This window comes from Sander vitreus, chromosome 18 (assembly GCF_031162955.1).
Source record: "Sander vitreus isolate 19-12246 chromosome 18, sanVit1, whole genome shotgun sequence".
NCBI classification, from domain to species: domain Eukaryota; kingdom Metazoa; phylum Chordata; class Actinopteri; order Perciformes; family Percidae; genus Sander; species Sander vitreus.
Genome location: NC_135872.1, coordinates 5021107 through 5042773, shown reverse-complemented (window position 1 = coordinate 5042773; position 21667 = coordinate 5021107). Strand labels below are relative to the sequence as shown.

The following is a 21667-nucleotide window of genomic DNA, read 5'->3' as shown; positions in this document are numbered from 1 at the left end:
TGTTGGTCACAAACGTCCACATTGGAGGGAGACGGAGGGGAGGTTGTGACAGACATCATTTCAATCCTGGTCTGGATTGCAAATAAATAATGAGGATCACCTTTCCATGATGTCGTTTGCCCTCTTATCTCCCCGTTTATGCCATCGTCCAGCGTCACATCCTTGCTGGTTGTAATGGGATGACAAGAAGAGATTAGTGAGGAGTCCAGGCATGTTGCCAAGCCTAGCCCTGGATGACGGAAACTGTTGGATCATATCTAGCCCAGGCTAGGCTAAAGTCTGTGGCAAGTTAGAAGGAGAAATGGGATCAAATTTTCAGTGAGGGTCTTAGCATTTTCAGAGCATCAATACTCCTCCATAACTTTATTTCCGTGGAAAGGAGGGGTGCGGGGGGGACAAGAGCCTTTAGGTGCCCACCTTACAGGTGTTGTCCAGTGGGTAAATCAGGTGGGTTAAGGGGCCAGGATTAAGATGTGGGCCTGGGGTGGCTGGTGGCTTTGGGCTGGTTGATCTCTGGCAGCGGGTGAATGTGGCTGGATCATAGAAGGGGCTCGAGAGGCTAAAGAGGGAGAGAAGTGGAAGTCAAACTGAGATATTCAACAGCAACTTGATCCAGACGCAAAAAGACTGACACTTATTCCTAACATACAGCTTCACAAAACGGTCTCTTGGTTGTCCACAAACAAAATATACATATAACAACAGTTGCTCTTTGTAGAGCTCCGTCTACCTGTGTGATGCGTTACCCTGCATGTGGACTGATAATCTCACCTACCTGCTTTCACTAGTTGAGGCTCATCCGTTGCGTCACTTTCCTGTGGGAGGAGAGGAAGAGACCCATGTTACCCCGGTATCATACACTCCATTACGGCAAATTTCTCCTTTGAATATCTTTGGACAAAATCCTGTTTATCATACAGGTTGTCTGCAGGTTTCAAAATGTTTAACTTCAAACCCTTTACAGTTTAAACCAAAATATAAAAGCTGTGAAAACCGGAATATTTCTGATAAAGAGCTGAGGTTTTAAACTGTAAATTGGCATAAAAAAATAAATAAAAAAAGAACCAAAACACAGTAAGTTAATTTGATTATTAAAACCCACAAACAGACAGATCCTAATTAGACAACACAGGTCTGTATTAAACCAAAAGTGGACATGCAGGGCAAAGAAACTTAATTTTTTGCATAAAATATCTGACGATTACAACCCTAATATAATAACTGATATAACAGGCTTCTTTAGTGCTTTAAGCTTAGAATTTCCTCACATACAGTCTACGTGTCAAACACAAGACGATGCAGTTACAACAGTGACATAACAGTACAAAAGTTTAAAGCTACTAGGGCTGCACAATATATCGTTTTTGTATCGACATCGCAATATCAACTGGCGCAAGGACCACATCGCAAAAGACACTCGGAGATTCTTCAGGTTAGTTGAAAGAAAATATCAGTAGAAAACAGCACTTTGAAATGTATAATGTAAATGTCATTCTTCTTTTTAGTGCTGCCTTTAATATTCAATTTGTTCAATAAAAGAATGTTGTAAATTATTTCCCTTGGTTTGTTTTCAATACAACAAGCAACTTGTTGTATTTTAGCAGAACACTGAAAAGCAGCAGAACTCAGTAAGCTTTAATATCTGTCCATTTAATCGCAAGTAATGTCGCAATATTCAACAAAGTTATCGCATCTTTTCCTCATATTGTGCAGCCCTAAAAGCTACAGTAATTCATTCAGCCATGCTCATCTTCTGGCAGCAATACAAGCAAACGGTACAGTGACTTAATGCAACACTGACGACAGGCATACGGAAACAACATGCAGGTACAAGATGACTTGAGTGACATGATGAATGCGACAGTGCAGTGGGAATTAGACAGATGGAACGGTTTTGTTATGGATGAGTGAAGAAGCAGCGATGAGCCACGTACAAGCCAGACAGGCAGCTAACAAGCATGGACGAGTAACACCAAGGATGAAGGCAACGACGATATGCGACACATAAATTCAGACGAGGCGGCTCTTACGAGTCATTTAGACTCTGGTAGAGTCTCTCCGGGGTTCTCTTCCCCTGCTGGACTGGCTGGGGTCGGCGACTGGGGCTCAGGTGGGGCCATGGGCAGTGGCAGGGGGATGGGCTGACTCTGGCCTTCTGGGCTTTCTGGACCCAGGTTCGATTTGGGCTGGCCTATGATTACTGTGTAACCTGGTGGGGGGGGATGGGAGCATGAAAACACAAATCCTGTAGCGAGAGAGCATGTTGAATTCACTAGTGAGGTCACAGAAAGCCTTTAGGGTTGGTTTTACTTTCAACACAGATTTTTCTACAGATGCCGTTTTCACATTAACAGACATGAAGTTTTTCAAGATACTGACGTGTTACCGGATTTAAAGCAAGATTGTTATTTATTTTATCTTCAAAAGGACCTCCTGCAAAAGCTGCCTCAGTATATCTCAGTCTCTTCTCAAATTTAAAAACAGCGACAGACGTGCGTGCAAAATGCTTCTGGCGTTTAACGGCTCAGAGATTTTTAACATAGTTGACCAGAGGACCCATTTTTAATCCGGAGGAAATGAATGTGTACTTTTCTTGCAAGAAACCCCCAAAGACTCCAGTCAACAAACACAAGAGTGGAAGAACAAGACCAACAGACGGATCGAAATCTATCCGCCACCTCACTCTAGACTCCGTTAAGTGCCTGAAGGAAGGAAGAAGTTGAGTTAAGAAAAAAAACAAGATTACAGCCGTTTTAATTGCAACAGCATGAAGCACAACATTTGTCCTGTCTTTACTTGAGCTGTGGAAACATCTGCACAACTGAAATGTTTAACTTTCCGTGATTTTGTCAGGGAAAAAAGTGGCAAACGATTCAGACTTACACCTGAACTCATCAGTTCACATAAAGTAAGGTTTACAGTGTAAAGGTGCACTATGAGTTCCTGCGTGGTCACTTCTGTTGACGTTCCAAGTACATTTTAAACAAAACAGAGCCAGCTCGCCCCTCCCCCCATGTTTCCGTAACTGTCATGACTAATGGCGTTTTTCCATTACATGGTACCTGCTCGACTCCACTACTCGCATTTTTGGGTTTTCCATTATGAAAAAAAGTCCCTGGTACCTGCCAACAGGTACCTTTTTTTAGTATCAGCTCCGTCGTCAACTCATAGTGAACCTTTAATTAAAAAAAGTTAGTATTTCAAGTAATGTATATTATACATGTATTATAATGTATAATTGACGACTGCACATAGAGCTGTAACCATTCCAAATGTTGCTGTAAAACTAATTGTCTCAGATTAACTAAATAATTGTCTCTTTCGGTCAAATTTAAAAATATTCATGACTTTTTTTAAACAAATTAAAGTTTTGAATGAATTCCAGGATACATCTTTTGGTTATATCACCATTATGTGACCCAGATAACGTAATAACACTTGGAAAAAATGGACAATTAGACAATTATGTAAGAATTTTTACAGGCCTAATCGCATAGTGGTACAAGTATTGTATAAGGTGCGTTAAATGCACTACTTGTGGGAGCCTGTATTGTCTCTTGGATGTACAGCATCAACCTAGAAAAAAAAAAAGAAAAGAAAAGAAAAAATACCCAGGAAGAAAGAATATTTACAACATCAGCGTTCTATAGACCTGAGAACCTAAACCATAACTATGTGAATCGCCCTCTCACCTCCGTCCTGCTCTGCTTTGATTTGGGCCTCCAGGTCTTCAGGGTCGACATACTGGTAGTGGTCATCATCGTCAGGTGGTTTACACTTCCCACAGCAGAAACAGCAGCAGCAGCAACAGCAGCAGCAGGTGAACATCGTGCAGCACAGTACCAGACTCTGCAGGAAACAACACGCAAAACGGAACCACTTTTAAAACCATTTTCAGCCATATGAGAGCAAACAGGAGGCTCTAGAACTGTCTTTATCTCCAAATTATTAACACTGGGACAACTCAAATTATGAAACACTTTATTTAATCCTTTTGTACACTGAATTGTGCTGGCATATTTTAGTGCTAATGCATGTGTGAGAGCTATACAGAAAAACGTGGATGGTACTTTATAATCTTAAATTTATATCAGTTTGTGACACAGGATCAGAAAGGAGATACGATGATTTCTGACACATTATAAGCTTCATAAAAAGGTAGCATTTATTGGTGGCTTACTGCATTAGATAACATTAGATTGTATTTTCTATTGCATCCCTATTTTCCTAATGTATTTATCAAATCATTTTCCAATTCTGAATGTTTTATTGCCTTTCTATACTTCATATGATTGTACTTCCTGTGTTGTTGTTCTGTATTTGTATTTGTAATCTGACACGATGACATTGAAAATGAGGGTTCGACTCCGACCTGCGGCCCTTTGCTGCATGTCATCACCCCCCTCTTTCTATCTTTAAAGTATTGATCAATATTAGCCTGGTTGTATACAAAAAGCAAAGTGACTTTACTGAAACAAGCCCTCAAAAAAGTCAAATGTCGCCTATATGCATAAGTAGCGATTTTAAAAATCCATGTAGGTTGTAAACAAACCAAAGCACAAACCTTAAACCACCATTTGGACATGAGGAAGTAATATTTGACGCTCTCCTCTCCGAACTGTTCAGACACGTACAGGCCCATGGAGCCATACTCGTCATAGATCTTCCTCTTGGTCTCATCATTTAAAATAGAGTTGGCGTTGTTAATCTCCTTAAACTTCTCCGCTGCGTCAGGGTTGTCTGGGTTCTTATCCGGGTGGTACTTCAAGGCTAGTTTCCTGACAGGAGAGAAGAAGGGCACACAGGACGTCAAATAATGCAAAGTGAAGCAGAGGTGGGAGGGTTTTTAGGTCAAGGAAGGAGGGATCGGGTTGGGATTGAATTCATTTTAGGCTATTTTGAGCTTCAGTTTATTGATGGACAGCAGAAAATGAAATGTTAACTCAAGTCATGTTTACCTAAAGTCATGTTTACTCTATTCAAAAAAGGAGAATAAGTGCGTTTGAGTAAAAAAACAAACAAAAGGAGTACATGGACAACCAGTTAAAAGTTAGAAAGTTATTGTTGAACGGAAATAACTAGATGAGTAATCGATTAGTAGGGGTGGGGGGGAAAAAAACAATACAGCATAGTATCGCGATATTTTCAGTGGCAATACCGTATCGATACAAAGACGCCGAGTATCGATCTATTATATATATGTATATGTGTGTGTGTGTGTGTGTGTGTGTGTGTGTGTGTGTTGGTCAGTTTGTCTGTTTGACAATCCCATTTTCCAGTAATAAAAGTGAAGTGAGATTGATCTTTTTAGATAAAACCGATGTTGACAAATATTTCGCAGGATATTGCAATGTCTAAAATCGCAATAATATCATATCGTGAGGCCTCTGGGGATTCCCATCCCTATTGATTAGCTGAGTGACAGTCAATTCAACAACATTACAATTAAGATAAGGTATTTATTGTTACCCAGAGGGGAAATTCAGGTTGTGCAGCAGCACACAGACATATATAAGTATAGATAAATAGAGAAAGTAAAAACAATAAGAGGTATATAAAACTAAAATAAGAATAGAGTCAAACTATTTAATATAGCAATTATTATAATTATTACAACAAAAGGCAAAAGTGACAGTGGTGTGATTAATAGTATGGTATAATACAATATATAATAAATATTAAGTATAGTACAATAGATGAAATTATAAACGATTAGTTGATCTTTATGTGACAGTAATGTGAAAATATTTGGACCGTTGGTTGGAAAAAAAAATGAGCAATTTGAGGAGATTCTGATGGGCATAATCATGGTATTATGGAAATAATCACCGGATTAAATCGCAGCCCAAATTACAATTGTGATAATTGATGAATGACTTAACTTCTATCAAGCAGAAATGTCAAACATTTCCCAATTCCACTAACCCAATTCTCAACTATAAAAGTGTCAATGCGATGTGAACAGGGCAGTTTAGGTTCTGAGAACTTGTGATGGACATTAGTAGATTCATTTCTTAAATCGGAAGAAAATCCACCTTGATAGATTAGAAAAGAATGATCAAATAATGAATACTCATTAGTTGCTAATTGGCATGCTTTCGTGTCGGCTTGTCTCCACTTGTGCAGGCAGAAATATGCTCTTTAGCAATAGGACTAGTGGAGGAGTGTCCTGGAGGAATCTGAACACTCACTGACCACACAGGGGGAATTTGCCAACACCGTCAGGAGCATAATTACCCAAATTTAAGCATTTAAGGATTTAGGAAATACCTAAAGTCATCATTACAATGTAGATAGCCTGCCTACTCTGGAGAAACTAATCCTTTCTGAGGAGACATCTTAACTAGAGTAATAATTCAGATTCAGGTTGCCTTACATTACTTCTCCTCTATGTTTACAAGCCCCTGGTTTACAGGAGTGCTCATACTCCAGTTACGGTATTCATAGTTTATTATATTATTATTATATTATATTACATAGTGTATCTCTTTAGTATAGTATCCAAGTTTTTTTTTAACTTAACTCTTTGTACTTGACTCAAAAGAGCATGCACAATAATTCCTATGACACAAATAAGTATAGATAAATAGAGAAAGTAAAAAAAATAACAGGTGTATAAAACTAAAATAATAGAAATAAAAATAACTATTAAATATGCAATAAAAGACATTACAAGGTAAAAGGGGCAGTGGTGTGATTAATAGTATGGTATAATATAATATAAATATGTATAAATATAGAATAAATATGAAGTATAGTACAATAGATACAATTATAAACAATTAGTTAAAGTGACAATATTATGAAAAAAAACACTTTCTGGGATTTGGGGTGTTATTTTGGGTCTCTGGTGCTTCCACACACATACAAACTTTGAAAAACAACACCCATGCTGTTTTGAGTGAGATACGGTTTCTGAATGTGTCCTGCTTTCAGTCTCCGGGTGAGCTGTTCAAAATCTGCACGGCTTTCTACGTCACTAGCCGAGACGAGGGGCCTAGGGGGCTAACCGTTAGCATGCTAGCTTGTTCTCAATGGCAAAACACTGCTACAACACACAAATTCACCCTAATCTACAAAATAAATTATATAGAACTACTTACATGTCCCTGTTCTGCAGGTATTCCACGCAAAGTTGAAAGTGCGCCCTCGTTTAGAAGAAGTCTCCCGGCTAACCCTGCCTTGTACAGGCCGAAGTTGGAGCTAGCTCATGTAATCCTTACCTAGCTACTGTGCATGTGCGACTGACAACAGAGATGGTCTCACTCTGTAGCTAAAACAGAGACCTGACAGCGTGTGAAAAGAGGATCTGCAGCAATGTGCAGTAGAACAAAAATATGGTGTTTTTTGAAAATTAAACCATGTAAACCTATTCTGATACAACCTCAAATTACAATTATGACCCTGAAAATGAGCATAATATGGCTACTTTAAAGCTATAGTGCGTCATTTCGGTCGCCTCCATGAGGAATTCTAAGTAATGACAACAAAACTGTCGGCGCGTCCACATGATACAAGCCTTCCGTGACCGCGCACCACCCCCACCCCTCCTCTATGCAGCTGCTAGTAGCCAAGGAGGACACGGAGGATTAAAAAAACATGATGACTCTTCAGAAAAGGTCATTATCTTCACTCGATTTTCTGCGTGTGAAAGTCACCGGACGACACAATCTTCTGAATATAGTCATACTGAGAAATACAGAGAGAGTTGTTTGGAGCTGATAGTCTTAATTAGCTTTGTAATTGCCATTATGATGGCGGATTTGCACCGTAATTAATATTTTTATTCTTCTGCATGTTTGTGTGCTGCTGCGCGTCCCTGTGTGTGTAACAAGCATTGTGTGCGCACGCTGTGCATGAGCCAAGGTGCATTTTACTAATGCGCTGTTAAAATGACAACGAAATGCTGCGTTATTGACTTTAGACCAGGTTTTTGTTGGTCAATGGCGCGATCACTTCCCGCTGCCTCAAGACAGCAATACGCCTGAACACACCTCCCTGTAAGACCAGCACGCCCATGGGCGCACAGATGGGCGCAGGTGCATTTGATATTTAATCGACGTGGGCGCTGGACGGGAAATTCACAACTGCGTCTGTCTTAAACTAGCAAAGACACTTGCGTCGGGCTTTGCGCTGCACCAGGTGCAAGATAGGGCCCTTAAGTTTTAATCTTTGTTTTATGTGGACTGTTTTGGTGTGTGCACAAATGGCACATAAACAATCTTGAATCTTACCTGTATGCTTTCTTGATATCCTCAGCTGTCGCTCCTTTCTCCAGGCCTAGCACCTTGTACACACTCTCCCCAGCGGTGGACATCTTCCTTTGGGGGCGGGAGGCGTTTGGTTCAGCCATGGCTCACCTCTGTTATTATTAGGAGAAAAAAACATCCCAGAGTAAAAAAATTATGATGACATATTATTAAATATTGCAGTTCATTGCCATGTTGCAATATTCAGCAAAGCCAACCCAAAAATACTTTTTTTTTTTTTTTACTTCCCAGCCAAAGGAGCAGCCTAGCTAGTCAGTTCAGAGGATAGGGTTTTTAGAAATGTACATAGAGCTACAACGACAGTTGATGATATGAAGTCAGGATTTATTTACTCAGAAAAGAAAGACATCAATTAACATTTGGTGAAAACTTAAGTATTAGATGTTTCTGCAGCCGCAAACTAATGACAGGACACAGCAGAGAAAATAAAACCCTACGACAGAGCAAATCTGTTGATATAACACAAGAAGATATTCCGACAAGGTTAATATTTTACTGTTTGGTAGTAAGTCTGATCAAGGTAATCTAATGTCAGCTTTTTATTTATTAAAAACCACAGCAGGGTCTACAGTTTTTTTCCCCCAACTGATTTATTAATCATTTAGTATATTAAATCAAATTACATATGCGCGTATATATATATATATATATATATATATATATATATATATATATATATATATATATATATATATATATATATATATATATATATATATTGAAAGAAACAAGCTAAAGCCAACATCTTCAAATGTCTCTTTTTCTTACAAATATTCAGTTTAAAATGATCTAAGACAGAGAAAAGCAGCAAACTTCAAATTTGGCAAGTGTAAATTAGCAAATATTGGACACTTAAACAATCAATTATCAAAATTGTGGCTGATAAATATATCATCATCATATATATTTTACTGTTTTACTACTAAAATACATGACACGGCACAACATGTCATCCTTTAATTACATTCAAAGGTGCTACAATTGGCCTTCAGATAAGTCAAGGTTTAAGAAGTTGTAGAGTGAAGACGAGGGAAATGTCAGAGGTTAGGATGTGAGTAGTCTATATCCTTGACGTTCCACTTCCGGGATTGCTCCGTTGCCGCTGGAAAATCCGCCGGCTTTCACTCATTTAGGCCGGATATCCGTTGCTTTGGGCTTCCTTTGTGTTGGCGTTTTAAACTCAGGTGGATTCATGAGGACTATGGTTAACTGCTCCTCAGATCTCTGCAGGGTAAACCCAGACAGCTAGCTAGACTATCTGTCCAACTTTTAAACATAAACGTTCCACTAAAAACAAGTTCCTTCCGAGCCTATTTTGCAGCGGCACCATGGCTTTTCTCCGGGGCTTAGCACCGCCCAAGGCAATTCTGATTGGTTTAAAGAAATGCCAATAAACCATAGCACGTTTTCCTCCCATCCCTGAATGCTATGTGGAGTAACCAGAATCTCCTCCCGTGCGCTTGGGTCTGGCAAAGCGAGACTAGGATGTGATATATGCTTTTAGTCTGTGAGCAGGTAGAATTAGAGCTCGTTCTCATTTGTGTAAGTTGATTTGTTTTTATATTTTTAGCAAAATTAGATGCCAGTTTTCAGTTAGTTTTCATCACGTCCATCTTTAAAGGGGCGCTTATGCGGTTTTGGCCATTGTTTTGCTTTTTGCTTGCAGGTTTCTCTATAAAGCCCCTACAGCTTCAGAATAGATATTTGGCAGCTCCTATGTTTACTTGTGTCTGACTCCTCCCTCGGTCAGTCTGCCGTTTCCTCTTTCTCTGTTCCTCCGACAATGCTTTCCTAGCTTTCTGCTTCTTTTTTGCCAGCTCAGCCATGACGATAGTGTGAAAAACTCCATCGCTATCTTGTTAGCCGGTTCCTGAATGGGCTTATGTGTGCAGTGTTGTGACATAATTCGTTACATCACCAGACCTGATATCATGAGATACTTCCTGACGCTGAGAAAGTTGCAAGGGTGGTTTTTCCGCTCACAGGCGCTAGGGGGTAGCGAGACGACCACCATTCAACTCGAAAAAAGTCATATAACCATTCCAATGACTTCAAAGCTGTTCAGTTAAGATAAATTAAGCTAAAAAACTGTATAGTTCCCCTTTAAATCCAAGTGCACAATGCAGGTTTTATGTCTCCATCTTTTGTGCTTTAATTGTCTTTAAACTACACTTCACACCCAGTATTGACTTGGGGGTCCCAGAAGTGAAGAATCGAGTTCTTGGGTTTAGGCGTACAAACTCCTTTAATTATATCCACCCTCACCATTGTATCATAACTAGCGATAATGACTTGAAGTACATGTTAGTTTAGTGCTTCACAATTACAGTAAACAAAAAATTAAACTATAGCTACTGTACACACACACACTCTCACTGACTCTTACTCAGCCACACAAATAATGCTGTTTGGGTCGTTGGCTAAAGAAGATTACAATTTGCTGATCTTGCAGATTACCCGTCCGAGTCCATGTCAGAGAGTGTCAACGACCTGGTCAGACTGTGACTAGACAGCCCTGCAAGCGCACACATACAGCAAACTAAACAATAGATCTATGTTATTGTTTTTAATACAGTATGGGATGAAAAAAAAAAAGCATAGACAGACAGAGGGAATCATACTGTACAGCAGCTTTAAATCAGGCCAGTGCTTTCATTAAGCATTTCCCCTGCAGCCTCCGTTAGATGTAAACATAGAAAAAAAGCACAGAAAATCTATGTCTATTCACACAGGACTAATCTTATCAGACATGCTTTCTGGCATATGGTAGGCCTTTTGCTTTGGATGTTTGTTTTTTTACTTTAGATATTACAAAGTGGGGAGATTTGCACGGTATTTAAAACTCAGATGACCTTTGCAATTATTACAAATCCCCAGCTAACGCTAGAGCTGTGTGAGAACAAAGCTTTTGTTATTTCAACTAACCATTATGCCATACCATCATCTGCTCCCTTTGTCAAAATGTAAATTCCGATATTCACAAAATAGTAGGACAAGAGCATCAATCCAGGCCACTGTTTCCCTCATTGAACTGTTTTTTCTTGTGTCTTTTTGAGATAATGTTCTTAGTTCGTGAAAGTAGATTTCAGTTGGATTGGAAGAGGAGAGCGTGGGTTTAGGGCTGAAGCCAAAAATGATTTTTGTTAGAACTTCACCTCCAGGTCCAACCTCACTTAGAAATCAATGAGTCTATAAAATGCCAACAAATTGTGAAATGCTTTTTACAATTTCCAAGAGCTGTAGCTGTAGGCAACGTCTTCAAATTGCGTGTTGTGGACTTTTAGTTGGACAGATCCAAACATCTTTGCCATTTAAGAATAAGTAATTAAGAATAGGTTGTTGATCAATTATACAACATTGAATTTTTTGCTTATCAGCTAGGTAGGGCTGCCTCCTTTTAGTCGATTCGTCGCCCAATTTGCCGTTTTGGTCTTAGTGGACTAAACACTCTGACACACCAACCTGACGGCCGACCGTCGGCAGAAAAGGCAGTCGGGCAGATCAGTCGGCTCCTGTCTCCCCGAGTTGGTCAAAAAAGTGCTTCGGAACACACCGAAACAACGCCGACTTGAGCGTACGTTCTGCGCAAGACGTAATACGTCCCCATAACAGCAGGAGGTGCTAATCTGTATTGTCGCCCAAAAAATGAAAACCGGAAATGACGGAACATCTCTCTAGACCTAGTAAACACAGAGCACGCGGTCGTCAGTCATTGTTTTCATCAGAGAGTGTTGATAGTAGTCAAGAAGGATTGTTGCTGTCATTACTCGCTGAACAGAAGAAAATACGATGGGTAGTAATAAGAAGATAATGGCGTTGGCAGCTCGTGCACCGAGTCGCTAGTCAAGGGCCAGCACTCCACCAATCAAATCGGTCACTGAGTCCGACTGCCCACTGGCCGATTCAACAAGTCAAATCGGCCAAACTGAACGCTGACGGCTCCTCCGACTGACGACGGCACGGAACACGCCGAACAGACTCGAGTCACCGACCTCGCCAGATTGTCTGACGGCCGATAATCGGGTTGGAGTGTCAGCGCCTTAAGACTTCTTTAGTTGATTAGTCCTTTTTTTATGCTTTTTTCATGCTAAATGACTTATATTCAAGAAAACGTATGGGCACACCTCTGGTAAACACATTTAAAGTTGTGCCTTTGCATGTTTCTTTGTGGAGAAATTGATCAAATCGATTAGTTGACAAAATCCCAGGAAGGTTAATCGACTAAGAATTCCTTTAGTTGAGGAGAGCTATACAGCTAAGTGATTAGTTGACTAATTGTTTTGGATCACATCTCTTCTTCTGACTATTTTCCCCTACTGGGGCATAGCCCGCCTACAAGGATTCTCCAGCTGTCTCCAAGTGTGGCATGTCCTCTTGACATCGGCGTCCAGGTCTCGCTGCCAGCTGTTCCTGGGTCAACCTCTCTTCCTTTTCCCTTAGGGATTCAATGAAAGGGACCGTCTGGTGATATTGGAAGCCGGTTTGCAGAGGGTATGCCCTAACCATCTCCAGCGTCGTTGGATGATCTCGTCGTCTGCTGGCAGTTGGTTTGTGCGTTGCCAGAGTTCCTGGTTGCTGATGGTATCAGGCCAACAGATCTGGAGGATGCATCGCAGACATGTGTTGATAAATGTCTGGATCTTTTTGGTGGTGGTGATGGTGGATCTCCAAGTTTCAGCGCCATTGAGAAGGACTGACTTCACATTGGTTTTGAAGATCCTGATCTTTGTTTTGGTGGACAAGGCCCTTGAGCTCCATATATTCTTCATTTTAAGAAAAGCTGTCCTGGCCTTTCCGATCCTCGCCCTCATGAATAACTTCAAAATAATCAGTTACATGAAGCCCCTAACATCAGTTATGGGGCGTGAGATCTGATAGTGATATTGTTAACTTAAGGGGTTCTCAGGGGTCTAGTCTCGCTTTGCTAGACCTTCCTCCACAACGCAGCAGAGGAGGGTCTGGCTAGTCCACACAGCATTCCGGGATGGGAGAAAAACGCATTTTCTTTAAACCAATCACAATCGTCAGAGCGCCGCACAGAGCCCCAGTGCCTCTGCAAAATAGCCTCGGGAAGGAACTTGTTTTGGTGGAACATGTGTACGTTCAAACATTAACAGAAAACTCCGATTGGACAGATAGTCTAGCTAGCTGTCTGGATTTACCCTGCAGAGATCTGAGGAGCAGTTAACCATAGTCCTCAGAAATCCACCACAAAGAAAGCTCAAGGAAACGGACATCCGGCCAAAAAGAGGGACATTTTCGGAATTTTCAGTGGCAACGGAGCAATCCCGGAAGTGGAACGTCGTGGATATAGACGATCAGTGGTCTAAGGTGTATAAGGACGAGGGAAAGATCACAGCAAACATTAGCAAGTTTTTGTATCAAACAACAGTGCTGCCTTTAGCTTACGTGTACTTTGTACATCTTGTATATTAGATTTTGTTATAAAAGCTCTAAATTACAGAGCGTTATAGGCTGTTTCGTTGACAGCAAAAGCAAACTCACATTATTTGTTGTGTACTCAGAAATCAGTACACAAACAGTACTTCACTTTGTTCACATCCAAACTATTTTTAATTTGCTAAAACAAGATCCCCATCCTGAGGGCACCTTTAGAAGAAACTTTGCCAACATTCATGGGTGGTCAGATAGCTGATATGCACCCTTCTCTTTGCTTTCAATGAGAAAATTCTCCATCGCTGCACCAGCGCAATAGAAGGCAGCTTTACTTCCATTGTCACTAATCCAATAAAGTTAAGAGCCTCCTGTTGTGAAAACAAAACTTAAGCTTCACACTGCTTACATCATTTTCAAAGATGGTACTGAAAGTTAGCACTATTTTATTCTCTTGCCAAGAAAAGGTTTAGATAACTTTTTCTGATAACTACAGTGGTTTTGGCAAAATGGCAGCTACAGATTTGAACTCACATTTGAGTGTATTCACATGAGGGAAAACAATTAGGTTGTACCTTTAGTTGATATAGTCTGTAAAAAGCTTTTCCATTCACAAAATAGTCATGCAGCAACTAGAACTGAAAGATTGATACTGAACTCTCAAAAACATTGGAAACCTCCAAACTTAATGTAAAGATTGACTGCTTTTCCTTGCCTTAAAGTGCTCATATTATGCATTTTTGGCTTTTTCCCTTTCCTTTATTGTGTTATATATATCTTTTTGTGCACATTATAGGTTTACAAAGTGAAAAAGCCCAAAGTCCACCTCAAAGGGACTTACCATCTCCAACAGAACACACTGTTCACAAACTGCACCAAACAGCTCTATTGTAGTCCAGCCTTTACTTCCGAATGTGCGTCACTTTGTAACACACGTTATAATGCTTGCCTAGCTGCTAGCATGGCACTCCCTCATACTCTGCAACTGACTAGTACTGACCAGTACTTACTGCACGTGTGCGACTCCCAACAAAGATGGTACAGAAGTGAGATGCCTCACTTTGTAGCTAAAACAGAGAGCTCAACACACAGGGTGAAAAGAGGAGCTGCAGCAATGTGCAGTACAACAAAAATATGGTGTTTTCTGAAAATTAAACCACATAAACCTATTCTGGTACAACCTCTTAACACAATTATGAACCTGAAAATGAGCATCATATGAGCACTTTAAATTATATCCCCTATATCAACGTTTTCAAAGACCAAATGATTATTTGAGTAATAGAGAAAATAATTAGCAAAATAATCAATAATGACAATAATCGTTAGTTGCCGTCTATACCTAAATGATTGCGTGAAGTGCACAAAACAACACGGTCAGGCTCTTGGTTGGAATCAGCCTGCAAAGATGAGATCAAAAAGGCCAGTATTATTCTCCACGATGGACATGCTGCAGGCCCAGATGGCATGCCTGTTGAAGCCAAGAAAGCTGATGTCAATATTCTCCAAGCATGCTGTGCAAACTGTGGGTCAGTCTGTCAGGAGAGAGTACTTCCCTAAAGAAGAGGCCTTTGCTCTATACTGTACATAAACCTTCAAGACCACCAGGCAATAAAAGGTCTGCACTGATCAATCTGCCACCCTGCAGCTCATACTGGAGCGATCGATGAGTGTCACTGAGCCAGGTCTGTTAGGTTAATTAGCTAACTGCAGTCGTTGTGGTGCAGACTTTAAAAAAAAAACTGCCCATGCAAATGGTGCTCATTTATCACACTAACAGGACTGATGGTATGAAAATGAAGTAGCCCCAGTACAGCCTCTAAGTCTAGAGACAGAGAAAGAGAGAGACACACACAGAGGAATCTTTTGTCTCCCTTTACAAAAATGTGACTGTGACTCTTTTGTACTCCAAGTTTTATGAAGTGCCGATATAAATCTAACTTTAGCCTCTATTCAGCATGAATTTTTAGCTGGAAGGCTGTCAGCTGAGAGACAAAAGCAGAAAATGAGGGAGGGAAAGTACATGCATGCGTGTATGAAAAACACTGATAGGTTTGTAGTAACAAAACCGATATATAAACTGTTTATATAGTCTTAATAGAAATAAACTGGTTTGCAATTGATCATGATTTGTATATACATGTTTTGTAGTTATTTAAAAATGGTAAAAGTATGTCATGCTCAAACTTCCAGCTTGCTTAATCACACATAACCCAAATGTGGCAAAAGGAAAAGGTTCACAAATCTGGGAATAACGGCATTAGCAAAAAGGAAGGGTGGTCACAAATGGGCCCTCCCCAATACTGACTGGAAGACTCGCAACAAGATATCTGTTCAACATCACTCCAGTCTTACAATAAATAATAGTAAGACTGTCTGTGTCAACTAAAAGAACTGCATAGAAGAAACAGGGGCTGTGTATTGGCAAGAATCTGGCGATACGATACGTATCATGATACATGGGTCACGATTCAACATATTTCGATACTGTACGTAAGGCGATATATTGGGATTTTTTTTAAAGTTAACTTTTAGAAAAACTAATATTTAAAAAAAGACATGATGTGCATAAAAGTCAAAGAAGTTTACTTTAGGTAAACAATTCAGGACACAGAAAATCAAACTGCCAGTTTGGGATTGTGGTTCACAGGTTCTTAGCGAGCTAATTTGTATATGCTAAAGTAGACCAAAGTTCAGCCATAGCTACATTGTTAGCTTCTAGCAAGAAGTCAGGCACTGTTAGGCACTGTAAAGGTGCTGACACACCAAAAAGATGGCTGACCGTCGGCAGAAAAGGCAGTCGGACTGATCAGTCGGGTCCCCGAGGTCCAAAAAGTGCCTCAAAACACACCAAAGAGACGCCGACTTGAGCGTACGCTCTGCTCGTGCGCGAAACGTAATACGTCTCCATAGCAGCAGGCAGCGCTGCTCTGTATTGTTTCCATTAACAGTCCGATTGTTTCCCAGAAAATGAAAACCGGCAGCTGACTGGACGAACACGTGACGTTGTTCTTTTTTCTCCGGAAATTCACAGCCAGACTGTCATGGCGGCTCGTTCAGAATACGATCTCATATTGTACTAAAATAGTTCACTGAAACGTGATTCTGAAAACATTTTAAGCGAGAAATAGGCCGTGCAGTTGCTGAATCTGTCTTCATTTCAGATCGACAAAGGTCAGTTTAAAAGATTTTTGTCAGATTTTGAGCGGCTCATCCGCTCGCCATTTCCGGGCGAGTCCCGACTGCCCTGTCTCCCGACTGAACATGTCGGGTCAGCCCAAATGAAGGCCGACGGCTCCTCCGACGGACGACGGCACCGGACACACCGAACAGACTCGAGTCAGCGACCTCGCCAGACGGTCCGAAGGCCGATTATCGGCTTGGTGTGTCTCCTCTATTAGGCGAGGACACTAGTGGTGTGTCTCAGCATAGCCACCTAGCAGTACGGGGTTTAAACACAACATAAACGTGAACCACTGTCTTACATGAATATTTTTGCACATAACTAAAAAAAAAAAAAAAAAATCGATATTGCGTTTTTGAAAATCGATACAGTATTGTTAAAATAAAATATCGCGATACTCAAGTGTATTGTTTTTTTCTTACAGCCCTAGAAGAAACGTTATCAAAATCACTATTAGAAGACGCCCTTTATTTAAAAGGCCTCCATTAGCAATGGTATGACTGTAGATACATACATATATTATACGGCATTTCCAAACCAATATCAACCAGCCGAAACACATTTGTGGGCATAGACATAAACAACGTATTCTACTACTCAGGTCCATATTTAGAAGTATTCAAATACCCATTTTTGAAAAGGCTATTATTAGAACAAAACACATTCAAGACATGTTTAATTGCTTGAGACAAAAGGTGCTTGTCAAAATCTACAAATAAGCAAAATCATGTGAGGACTGAGGGCAACATTGAGAATATTCTTAAGAGACTGTTCGTTTCTCTTAAAATAGCTTTCTTTATTGTTAAAAATAACAGTAGCTTGCTAAGCTGTGTGACATGTTACATGTTAACTTTGAAGTCAGGCCAAGCATCCCAAAACGTCCATATAAAATAGCTCAGCCAGACAGTTTAACAATTATTTCATACTCATATCTGATTACTGCACTGTAGCATAACAAAACCTTAAAATGCCGAGCCAAACTGTCTAGAATGACAGAAATTGTGACCATTAGCTTAGGGACCTTTAACATTACGTCCGAAGAGAGTCGAGTGCAAGTCAATGCGGACACCGCAGCCAACAAGCATTACTATATATATATATATATATATATATATATATGGGAATATAGTGAGACGAAAAGCTAGCCCGATAAATGATTGTAGATATATTGGAATCAGTGTTCAAGTCGGACCACTAAGTAACAAGTAATTGCGGACCAGTACATGTAGGCTATGTTTGACGTCATGTAGGCACTGAGAAGTTGATTTTCCAGTTGTAAAATGTACCATTTAGTATGTGTCTTGGTCACAATTTACAAATTATCTGTAGTAAAATATTCACTTCATATACAATCTACCGGTCCAGCATCCGTTCATTTGATGTCATGTCAGGAAAAATACCAAATATCCTAAGGACCTATGGATCTCTGACATACAGGTTCATTTTATTTTAGTCTTTTCTAATGAGAAATAGGAATTCCCAACTTCTGATTTATAGCTGGGTAACAGTGTCTTTTATACCCTAAATGATCGGATTGACAGAAGCTGTTGGAAGGCAGCCCAGGCTGGAAAAAGAGCAGCATTAGAGACAACAAATCACAGCGAAATAAAAGTCTTGACTTCCATAATTAGGTCATTACATCTGGCTTAATGTACACATACAACCTGCGATAGAGGAACCTGATTCTGGCAAGCATTGGTGAAATGTAACTAAGTACATTTACTCAAGTACTGTACTTAAATACAAAGTTGACGTACTGGTACTTTGCTTGAGTGTTGCCATTGTATACTTCTACTCCACAAACTTTTTTAGGAAAATATTGTACTTATTTGTTTTAAAAATTCAGTTATAAGTTACTTTGCAGATTCAGATAACAGCGTATTTATACACTGTAGTATTGCTACTTTTACTTAAGTGTAGGTTACTTCTTCCAGCACTGCTGTTGGGACAATGTTGTGGTATTCCTCAGGTTTTTACCAGCTAAGATGTGACATTTCCTTCCTATCTTTAACTCAATACTAGCTTAAAAAAAAAAATTTGATGAAGTTATTATGTTCTGAATCTGGGAGATGAGGGCTGATGTTTTGGGACAAACGTGGTATGACGGGAGAAGGAATGACGCGTGATTGTCGTCTATTTGTCCTTGTGGAGCCCTAATCCTTTGCTAATCTCCCTGCACATGGAGCACTACTTTCTATGTTACACACAGTCATTCATAAATAAACGTTACAGGGAACATTTGTACAATTTTTTCTGTTAAGTTATTTCTCTGGCTTTCTTAATCATCCAAATAAACTCATACTGGCCAATGTGATGACTGTCAGCTAAACTACTGGATGGACGAAAGACATGTCACCACTAAACGTATTTTAGCTAAGGCAAGAATTCAAGACCTTTTCAATGTAATTCCATTGCTAGGCAATAACCTGGCGCCTTGTTAACTTCTTGTAAGTTGATGTCATTCACATAGCTACAGTAAATCAACTTGGGGCCAGTTAGAATGTTTATGTTAACAACTGTGAAATGGTCTATAAATGAATAATAATGTCAGATAGTAACGTTACTCGTGGCCCGTTATATTAAGCTACCTGCTAGCCAGAAGCAGCCCCGACATCGATGTAGCGTGAAGACAAAGATAAACCAAACTGCATTTAAAATTCTGGCAATTTCACGCATCATCACCTTACGTTACAGGCGCAGCATAAACATTGTAAACTTGGCTACAGGTTTTCTGTGCATAAGCTACGATTCAGCGTACACCGAACGCATGCATGCATTCAGCATTTATGCGACGTTAACGTTACAAATCCTCACGGGCAGTCCTTCACAATTGTACACTGCCACCGCCATCCAAATTTGTAGTGTTACATTTGTGGAAATACGTTTTATATGGTGTTTGGACAGATTACCGAACTGAAAGTGCATCTTAACGTTTAATAAGATGTTTAGAACTAGTTTATATGTTTACGTTACTCAAGTTATGCTACCTTTGTTAAGAAGCAAGTCAACCTTAAAATGCCAGATTTCTGAATGGAGTTTGCCGTTCGTGACCATGACAGCTATCCACGGTTAGCTAACCTCATGCTATCAGATTTATTACCGCCGAAATGCCTTACCTTGTGAAAACTGAACACTGTATATCTCGCTGTAAGGTTAGCTGGATCATAGAGGCATCCGGTTTAATGTCTTAACTCTCAATTAAAGGCTCATATTAGCCCGGTGGCAGAGAAGCGCTAGCCTGCTGTGGCCGCCGGGTCGCCGTGTATGGTTCTCTCCGCAAGAGGACATGCGCTGTGATTGGTTGATTCCTCCTTCCAGGAAATGAAGACAGATAGGATGTTGCTTTCATGGTGTCTTCCAAAATCCAGCTTTCAAGCACATAAACTAGTAATAAAATCTGATGTTTATTTATTTCACATATTAATCCTCACGGAGCTTATGTGCTACAGCCGAAGGATACAGATGGACAAAAGGGCATTCAGGATGTTGTAATTACGGTTTGTTAAGTGAATAATTCACCAAAAGCTGTATATTTCAGTACTTTCAAAAGGATATGTGTGTGTCTGCAAATATCCATATAAATGAAAGATTAAATAATAAATACAGAAACACGCGTTTCCGTAGGATGTCAGACAACAACATGAAAGTACAGGGAATTAAGAGCCATGAAGCGCATCCGTACACATCTCAGCAGTTCCCGTATCAAACAGGAGCCAAACTTTATACTGCGTATTTATTTGTTCTTGTAATCTCATTGTAGTTTGCCTTAATATTTAAAACGTTGCTGAGTCATTCATGCACCCTAGTGAATTAGATTGAATTTAAATATCTCTGACAGTTCTTGAATGTAGCATTTATTGTAACCCCACATTTTTTTTTAAATCACATGCTTTGACTTTTTCTCATCCCTACCATCTATGCACATTTGTATTGTTATTTTTTGTTCTTGTTTAATCTGTCGATTATTTTCTCGAGTAATTGATTAGTTGTTTGGTCTATAAGGTGTCAGAAAATAGAGAACATTTTAATTGTATCCACAACTCAAAGATATTCAGTTTACTATCACAGAGGATTGAAGAAACTAGAAAATATTCACTTTTATTTAAAAAAAAAAAAAAAAATGGCTAAAACAGATTACTCGATTATCAAAAATAGTTGCAGATTAATTTAGTAGTTAGCTAATCAATTACCCTTTGCAGCTCTAGTATATTTAATTACAGTTACACTATTTCAAAGGTAAAAACAAAAAAAATACACTGAATTTTGTCTATTTTCCTTTGTTCATTTACTTCCTTTGGTGTTAAATGATGATTCGTGTTTAATCATCTTACAGCATTTTATTTGTGGTAGAATAGAGATCAGAGATTCAGCTCTGATATTTGGAATCACAATCACTGCAATGAGTCGACAAAAGCATTTGCAACCACAAAATGACGTATTCATTTGATAGAGTGACAGTATTCTCACGATAGACCCGGTTCCACTACGGAACCGGTTCCTACGCAAGCGGTAGGAATCGGACCGGATTAGAACGCAAATTTCGGTTCCTCATTTCGGTTCCACTTAATGCGTCGACTGAAATATATATTTTATATATATATATATATATATAAAAATATCACACTTTCTCTGTAGTCTACCGTTAGCTAGCTACCTTAAACGTAGGCTACTTTTAAAATGCCACAGTCTCCCTCTGGGCTCACCAAAATGGACGTAAAAGCATATAACCATTCACTGCACATGATCGCTAGTAAACATATATTTTATATTTTTCAGTTTATCAAGAATCCAGGAATCTGAATCGTTAAAAGTACCCGTT

The 21667-nt window shown here is 39.6% G+C and overlaps 1 protein-coding gene across 2 annotated transcripts; it reads right to left on the bottom strand.

The window, feature by feature from the left end:
- On the bottom strand, positions 1-20130 carry dnajc5ga (DnaJ (Hsp40) homolog, subfamily C, member 5 gamma a). 2 transcript variants are annotated; one of them, XM_078274267.1, is made up of 7 exons: positions 19965-20130; positions 8235-8362; positions 4565-4778; positions 3693-3849; positions 2031-2209; positions 776-815; positions 1-559 (listed from the first exon to the last, which is right to left on the bottom strand). In XM_078274267.1, exons 2-5 carry the CDS (start codon positions 8351-8353, stop codon positions 2034-2036), a joined length of 666 nt encoding a protein of 221 aa, XP_078130393.1. In that variant the 5' UTR covers positions 8354-8362; positions 19965-20130; the 3' UTR covers positions 1-559; positions 776-815; positions 2031-2033. The 2 variants fall into 2 exon arrangements, with proteins under 2 accessions (XP_078130393.1, XP_078130394.1); XM_078274268.1 differs by lacking the exon at positions 2031-2209.
- Between the last annotated feature and the right edge of the window lie 1537 nt (positions 20131-21667).